At 40.8% G+C, this 8181-nt stretch overlaps 1 protein-coding gene across 2 annotated transcripts in view; it reads left to right on the top strand.

Annotated features, from left to right (window-relative positions):
- The window catches only part of mpp2b (membrane protein, palmitoylated 2b (MAGUK p55 subfamily member 2)), a 37832-nt gene extending 31490 nt beyond the window's left edge, over positions 1–6342 (top strand). For both annotated transcript variants that reach the window (XM_035658657.1, XM_035658665.1), the window contains 7 exons: positions 1568–1699; positions 1829–1931; positions 3012–3080; positions 3180–3341; positions 3594–3796; positions 4213–4341; positions 5014–6342. In XM_035658657.1, coding sequence (XP_035514550.1) covers positions 1568–1699; positions 1829–1931; positions 3012–3080; positions 3180–3341; positions 3594–3796; positions 4213–4341; positions 5014–5190 — 975 coding nt within the window. In that variant the 3' untranslated portion in view covers positions 5191–6342. The remainder of the gene's footprint in view (positions 1–1567; positions 1700–1828; positions 1932–3011; positions 3081–3179; positions 3342–3593; positions 3797–4212; positions 4342–5013) is intronic.
- The last annotated feature ends 1839 nt before the right edge of the window (positions 6343–8181 follow it).

Below are 8181 nucleotides of genomic sequence, written 5' to 3' on the forward strand. Positions count from 1 at the left end.
TCAGTCAGTCCACCACTTCCAGGTGATATATGTCGACAACTGTAGGATGGATTACTGTGACATTTTGTAATGATATGCGTTGTACCCAGATGATGTCTCCCTCACTTTTCCTCCAGCACCAGCTGAGTTGACATTTTTAGTTTTAAGTCAAAATGTCTCAACTATTTGATGGATTGCCATGAAACTTTCACATTCGCACATCCACAGGTTGCATTATAATAACTACACTAACTTTTTCTCTAGCACCATCATCAGGTCAAAAGTTTAACTTGTCCAATACAAAACTAAAGACATTCCCATCAGCCCCAGCTGTGCTTTATATTAATTGCTTATTAGCAAAACTAAGATGGTAAACACTATACCTGGTGAACATCAGCATATTAGCATTGTCATTGTGAGCATTAGCATTTAGCTCTGCTGTGCTTAAGTACAGACTCACTGCTGCTAGCATCGCTGTGGACTCACAGATATCACATATCCAGATGATTTTTCCCACGGTGAGTGAAGCAGCCAATCTCACAATAATGCTTTAAGATTGCTTTCATGTAAGAAAACATATTACCCTCCCATTTCTTAAGGTTATTCACTGAAAAAGGGTGTGTTTTGAGTCCTGTATCATGGAGAAGACATTTCTGCAGTATATCATCCTAAAACCTTTGCTTTGTGAACACCAGAGTGTTTAGTTTTCCTTTTTTTGTGTTATTGGCTCCGGATATCAAAGCGCCTACTCCAACACGTTAGAGCGACTGTCTGTCAGACATATTAAAGAGTGATTTGCTTGTGCTCACACTGTAAAGAGCTGTGTAGGTGGAACTTACACCGTGTGAGGAGTTGCGATGATTAGAGTTGCTCCCAAAAGTTCTCTCTCAGTGTAATCCAGCTCTCTGTGTTTGACGCCTCAAGCTTGGTCATCGCATGGTGACTAAACTCAACTGACAGCTCCCCTTGGCCAGTTGAGACTGTGAGAGTGTGTGTGTTTAAGTGTGTCCTTTATAGGGGAATGAGACACACACACACATACACACACACCCACTCACGTAGTACAGTAAGGGCTGGCAGCCTTTTTGTACATGCATCAGTTCAGTACTCGAAAAAGGCGTCAAGTGCAGAGGGGGGAGGGGATGGTTGCCATGGCTACAGATTTTGGCTCTCTCTCTCTCTTTATTTCCGTGTCTCTCTCCCTGTCTTTCTCTCTCTTTCTCTCTCTCTTTCTCTCTGTCTGTCTTTCTGTCTCTCAGACTCCTTGTCCTGTCAGTGGGGGTTGGGATACATGGGATGGTTTGGTTTGTGAGCTGAATCCTGTAGTCTTGAGATGTCGGGAAAGTGAGCCAAGAGATGAAGCAGGCTTTAAGTGTGAAAGGCTTTTTCATAGTGATGGACCCTTACTCACCCAATCCATCCACCACAGATCATGTTCATACACCTTACCAGAGGGTGCATAGGTATATAATGTATTTCCAGGCTGTTTATTCAAAAAATTTTTTTTGTCTAACCTGCCTCTTTTGACATTCATTACAGCAATTTTACTAAAACATTCCTTTTCTTTTCAACTTCTTTATCCATTTAGGCCTTCGTAAAGTGTCACTTTGACTACGACCCATCCCATGATAACCTGATTCCCTGTAAAGAAGCAGGGCTTAGCTTCAGTAGTGGGGACATTCTGCAGATTTTCAACCAGGAGGACCTCAACTGGTGGCAGGTCAGTACTGTCCCCAGAATATTTCAACCACATACAAAGATATTCAACATCAATTGCTTAAGCTAAGACCAAAAAGAGTTTTTATTCACATGCTTGTCCGCTCATTCTTCTGCGTGTTTCCCCTCACAGGCCTGTCACATAGAGGGAGGCAGTGCGGGTCTAATTCCTAGCCAGCTGCTCGAGGAGAAGAGGAAAGCGTTCGTGAAGAGAGATTTGGAGCTCGCTACCACAGGTACGCCTTTCAGCAGCACGCAGCAGAGCAGAGAAGCACTTCTCATTATGCAGATTCGACGCAGACTCCTCGCTGCACAGACACACCAGCAACAAAGAGAACATCTGTTCCCCTCCATATCATACAAGCATTTCATCTGGCGCCGGGCCACTCATCCTCCTCTCACCTCTCCAGTCTGTTACTCTGTCAGTGAGCACTGGAGAACTGGTAATGAGCAACGGCGTGACTCAGGCGGCCTGATCCAATCTGCTGGTTATTAAGCTGCAGGGTCTGACGTTCACAAACAGCCCTCTCCGAGAAGGAGCGTTGATTCAGGAGTGGTGATAAGACCCCTGTGAATACAAAGCTGATCAATAATCATCTCTGTTCTTATGAGTTGTGGATTGAAAAGAGGCTGTGTTCCTTTAGATTTATCTGCTTTGTACCGAGTCCTCAACAGCCACAAAACAGGTGGTGAGTCACAGCCAGCCGCATGCCCTTCACTTGTGGAGAAGAGGAAGATGACAACCTAACTGTACTGCCCTTGGAGCCTGGGAAGGACACATCTGTCTCCTTGCACCCTTTCCACATATTATCCCAACTGAGAGCATGATTTGAATAAAAAATTCAAACTGGTTATTTTTGGATGGTGTGGTCAGGTGAAATTGTTGATCCAATTCCTATTCAATTTAGAAAAATACTTCTTAATTATCACTCTTGCTATAAGGTGCACACAGTATTTGTTGTATGAAAATGGACAACCGTGTTTGCTTCCATGTATGTCTCTGTTTAGAAGAAATTCTCCCTCAGTGGCAAAATAATCTGCCATATTGGACAGACGCTCAGCAGATCCCTAGTCACAGGTGTTCTCTGGCAGCAGACAGGCTGCATAGACTGATCAATATTGGTGCACAGTGCCACCTAGTGGTACTGTCTCCCTATGACCCTCTCAGACTTATGATTTATGACCCAGCAGTGTTTTCAAAGACATTTCACCTTGACAGTACATCATTTTAACAGGGACTTTGTTGAAGTGGCTGGCAGAGAAAAGCACCAGGGTTGTAGGTTTTATTGTGTTTTGTGTGTTGCTGTCTGTCTCAGGTCCTCTATGTGCTGGGATGGGTGGTAAGAAGAAAAAAAAGATGATGTATTTGACTACCAAGAATGCAGGTACTTCAAACTCACCACAGTCTCTGTTTTGCATGAATTGGACAGCATGTTTATTGTGTTTTATTGTGTTCAGCTCCCTAATTACTGGTTTCTGACTAGAATTTGATCGCCATGAGCTGCGGATATATGAAGAGGTTGCCAAGGTCCCGCCCTTCAGGAGGAAGACACTGGTTCTGATTGGTGCGCAAGGGGTCGGCCGTCGCAGTCTGAAAAATAAGCTGCTGGTGTCGGATCCCCAGCGCTATGGCACCACCATCCCCTGTGAGTGCAGCCATTCATCATCACGCTAAAACCGCATGCAATGATACAAAATCCATCTGTCATTGTGTAGCTTGCACTGTTTTTGTTTTTTAAATGTCTTTATTTGTCATCTTGGTTTCCAGTCTGCCAGCCTGTTTTGAAGTGTTTTTTTTTTCTATAATCTTTTTCTTCCCTTTCTTTTTGTGATTTCATCCTTCCATTTAACCAGTTATTGTCTGGAAATGATTTATATCTGCCTCTTTTAACCTTCAGTCACCTCCAGAAAACCAAAGGTGGATGAAAGGGATGGCCAGATGTACTCCTTTATGACCCGCAGCGAAATGGAGTGCGACATCAAAAACGGTCGTTTCTTGGAGCATGGCGAGTACGACGGGAACCTGTATGGCACCAAGATTAACTCTATACACGAGGTGATAGAAACAGGAAAGATCTGCATCCTGGACGTCAACCCACAGGTAGAGGAAGCTCACATATGTTTGCTTACCTTCGTTTACTTCTGTTCCTTTCTCATCCAAACTTCTATCCATTATTTATCATGTTTTCCAATGAAACTGCCTTAATGTTCTAAAGTCATACCAATTATGTACAGCTTGTTGCTACTGAAGTATTTTCAGGCTGATCATCAATATTTATTAGAAATGATCTCTTGATGATGATTAGCATTATTCGCTGGAAACACTCTGCTAATCTTATTTACACACATTAGCATATGATACATTGTATTGATACATTTGTTAGATGAAGATACTTCAGCTGCATTTTAATCACATTCTCAGTTTTATAATTGTTAGAATTTGCTATTCCCATTGCTCGCTGTGCATTGATGCAGTGACTGTGAAATATCTCATATACATTTGTTTTGTCTCTGAAGGCTCTCAAAGTCCTGCGGACGTCAGAGTTCCTGCCCTACGTTGTGTTCATTGAGGCTCCGGATTTTGAGGTTCTAAAAGCTATGAATAGGTCAGCAATTGAGTCAGGAGTGGTCACAAAACAGTTAACGGTGAGTGTGTGTTGTCTTAAAGACCCTGAAAACACATTCTCTAATTCATCCCTCTGCATAAACACACAGTTGCTGTTTCTGCTGTCTCTGTGCTCTTTGCACTGGGTTGATGTGGGCGGGGCTTTGTTGGTTGGTGAAAGGTGATGTGATGTATTTTGGTGCACTAATTAAAATGTAGCAACATCTGACTGAAAATGCGATGATAGCGGTGGTGGTTTTGCTTGTGTTGCCTTTTGAACAAATGTGATTACACCACACCCGGACAGTCCTGATGAAGCAGATTAGCGTTAGAGTGTTGAACTCTTAATAAATTATACCTTAAAATGTGTGTTTTTATTTTTTTTAATTTAAAGAGAAATACTTAGGATGTAGAACCAAGTTTTCAGGGGCTTCAAAAGTCTGTTGTGCTACCTTTAGAATCATCCAAAAGGTTACATGTTGTGCTCCTAAACAGTACAAACACTGAAATGCATCACAAGAAAAGCTCATTGTTTAAGTAACTGCAATACCAAATGAGTTGATTTACTCAGCATAGAGGAATGCTTACAAGAAAGTTGGATTTATGCCATTTCAATTATAAAAACTAATTAGATTTCAGTTGTGTACCAATTTTACTGCTCATGGCATTTAGTTTCACCTAATCATGTCACTGTCCTGCACCGCTCCCTACAGGATTCTGAACTAAAGAGGACGGTGGACGAGAGCGAGCGCATTAAGCGGGCCTATGGACATTACTTTGACCTCTGCATTATAAACGACGGCTTGGAAGCTGCGTTTCGAAGCCTACGGTTGGCGCTGGACAAACTGTCAATGGAGCAGCAGTGGGTGCCTGTCAGCTGGGTCTTCTGAAAGTCGCCAAGGGCTCAACAGCACGTTGCCAGGGCCTCAGGTCGAAGGTCGGAGGACGATTTCACATTGGTAGCTCCGGAGGGGCTGTCTTCATGCAGTTATTGGTGGTGGGGGTCTGTAGTGAAGGGCCAAGCATCATGATTCAGTGTGAATGACCAGCCTCATGTAGAGCATTTTTGTACAAACTTAGTGTTCCTCTGTTGAGCCTGATGTCAAGTTGTATTTTATTTGTCTGAATTGGAATGATTTTATTGATATCGGTTGAGAAGGATTTAGAGTCTATTATGAGGTTTAGTGCAATAGTGTGAGTGAGTGTGTGTATGTTATCATTAACGTGGAAATAGACGTAGAGTAAAGAATATGTTTCACAGATAACAGTGCTCTGTTGAAGGTTTTTGTTGAAGGATATTGAACTTTTTAGCCTTTCCTACTTTATGTAGTGTAATGTTTACATTGGATTGACAGGACAGATTGGTCAAGGAAAGATACCAAATGTCATATTTATATTAAATTCTCTATATTTTACCATTTGATCATACAGTATGATTGTATGTGTTCTATCTATGAAATGTGCTTTATCTTGTATGTCTCCACGTATTTGAAAAATGAACAGCAATAGTTAATTTAAAAAGAAACATACATGCAATATATCTACTCACACACGCTCAAATGAACACACACACTGATACGTAAACACAGCGAGAGCGGTGGAAAACTTTTGTTGAGACATTTTGCATTAATTTAGAAGTCTCGTTTTTTTTTGTTTCCTTTTCAGTGTTGATTACATTGTACATTTGTTGTCTTAAGCTGGTAAAGCTTCCGGTTTGTTTGACAGTGAGGGGATCCAGTGAATGGATCACAGTGTCTGACTGCTGCCTGCTTGATTCTGTTGGAGTTTTATTTGTAGCACTGAGAACACTTAAACTCTCAAAGAAAAAACTATTAAGAAAAGAAGTAGCCTACAGTATGCACTGATTGTATAATGAAGGCAAAAATGACTTAACATTACAGGTTGGACAATTGATGGAAGTTGTCACATTTTTTGTTATTTTTGATGTACAAACAGTAAAATATTTATCAGTGAGTGGCTTCAAATTCATACTTTTGCCTTAACATGGTTCAAAAGCCAAGGAAACACTCTATCACTGTTCCGTCTTAGAAAATTGAAAAAAAATAATAATACTGGCAACTTATTTACTATTTATTTTATTTTCCCTAAAACTTGTAAGTACTGTATTGTAATAAAGAGTATATAGTATAACATAGAGAAACACTTGGTGCTTTGATGATTCTGCTGGTGTGTAGATGCAGTTTGACAACTACACTGTAGTTTTGATGTTCATATAAAAATGTATTAAAATTGAAAATGTTGAGAATATTGCTTCAATGTCTACAGTTAATATTAATGAAAATGAATATTTAAGTTAAAATCAAATTGTATAAAAACTATTTTTCAAAATACACAGAAGTAACACAAGGTGCGTCCTCAGCGTGTGTTGCCAGTTGTTTAACCGCTAGATGCCTGGTGTAACCTCTGTGGCTGGGGGTGGTTATGGGTGCTGCTTGAGGATGGTCGGGTTGTGTGCAGAGGTCCTGTGGGTGTTGTCCAGTGATGAGGTGCCAGAGGCAGTGTTATCGGATACATCTCGTAGGCAGGTGGCGCCCCCCCTGGCCAAACGCTTGTCAGCTTGGGGTCAAACTGCATGAAGGGAAGTTCAAAGTAAAATAATTACGCAATGTTTGTAGGCTATTGATATATAAAATCATATGAGCCATAAGCTGTAAATTACTAATGACACAGAACATTTTTCAGTGTTGAGAGAAAAGTTTGACATTTTGGGCTAATTAGGTTTCTAGCCGAGTCAGAAAAAGATTGATACATGCATGCTCCTATACACTAAATATAAAGCTACAGCTAGCAACCTCTTAGCTTATCTTAAAACAAAGACTGGCAACAGCTAGCCTGGGTCATGTCATGGTGAGGACAAGACTACACAAAGTCAGTGGACACTAATTCCAGTTATAATTAAATATAACATGGTAATTAGTGAACTTGATTTTAATTGAAGTTAAAAAAGTTGATAGATATTTGTCATCCACTTAAAGAACCATAATTTGTCTATCTAGAAGTTCATCTGATTTTGTGACTCAGAAAAAAACCCTCTGTGTTTAGATGTGTGTGCAGGGATCCAATAACAGTGGCTGATGGTAGCGAGGGCTCACGCACCAGCGAGTATGGTGGTGGGTGATCCACAGTGCTGTATCGAGGAGGGACTCTGTCGTATTGTCTTTCCTCTTCTGCCTGATCTTCAGGCAAAGAAATTGTATGGAGTACTGAAGATGTGTTGCCATGTTGTGTTGGCATGGTGACGTCATATGCTGCTCTTTTCTTTTTTGCGTGCAGATAGAAGCAGAGGAGTACCACAGCTATGGACACCACCAATACTGGGAATCTAGGAACACATTCATCATTTCAAGACTTAATTATTTTGTGTTTTGAGTAAACAATTCTCTCCCTGTATAGAGAGATTCATTCTTGATATGACTTGTCTACTTACATATATTGAAAGATATTCACTACCACAGTCATGGCTGGAATTTTGTCAACCTTCTGGCATTACTGTGAGGACAAGATAAATTAAAAGTGCAGAAATAAATACAAAAACAAATAAGCTGATTCGAAATAAATTCTTTGGACATGTGACTTACAAAAACAAACATCAGAGCCTTTCCATCTCAGTTTATGGAAGCCCATTGGAACAATTATATGAGACTTTGAGTGCTAACTATCTAAACAGAGGGTTGTGACCTATAGTGACCATGCAGAATGTCACCAACAAGCTTGCCACTTAAGAAATCTTTGAAACCGGCTCAGCAGTTTACAACTAAAGCTTAAATCAAGACGTTAGCAACGTAATAAGTGGCAGGAATGACCGGCATACTGTTTGACTTTATGCTGTCTGAGTTTAACAACAGACAGTGGACCTTCAT

Source organism: Morone saxatilis, unplaced genomic scaffold (assembly GCF_004916995.1).
Source record: "Morone saxatilis isolate NCDOM2014 unplaced genomic scaffold, NCSU_SB_2.0 Contig1, whole genome shotgun sequence".
Taxonomy (NCBI): domain Eukaryota; kingdom Metazoa; phylum Chordata; class Actinopteri; family Moronidae; genus Morone; species Morone saxatilis.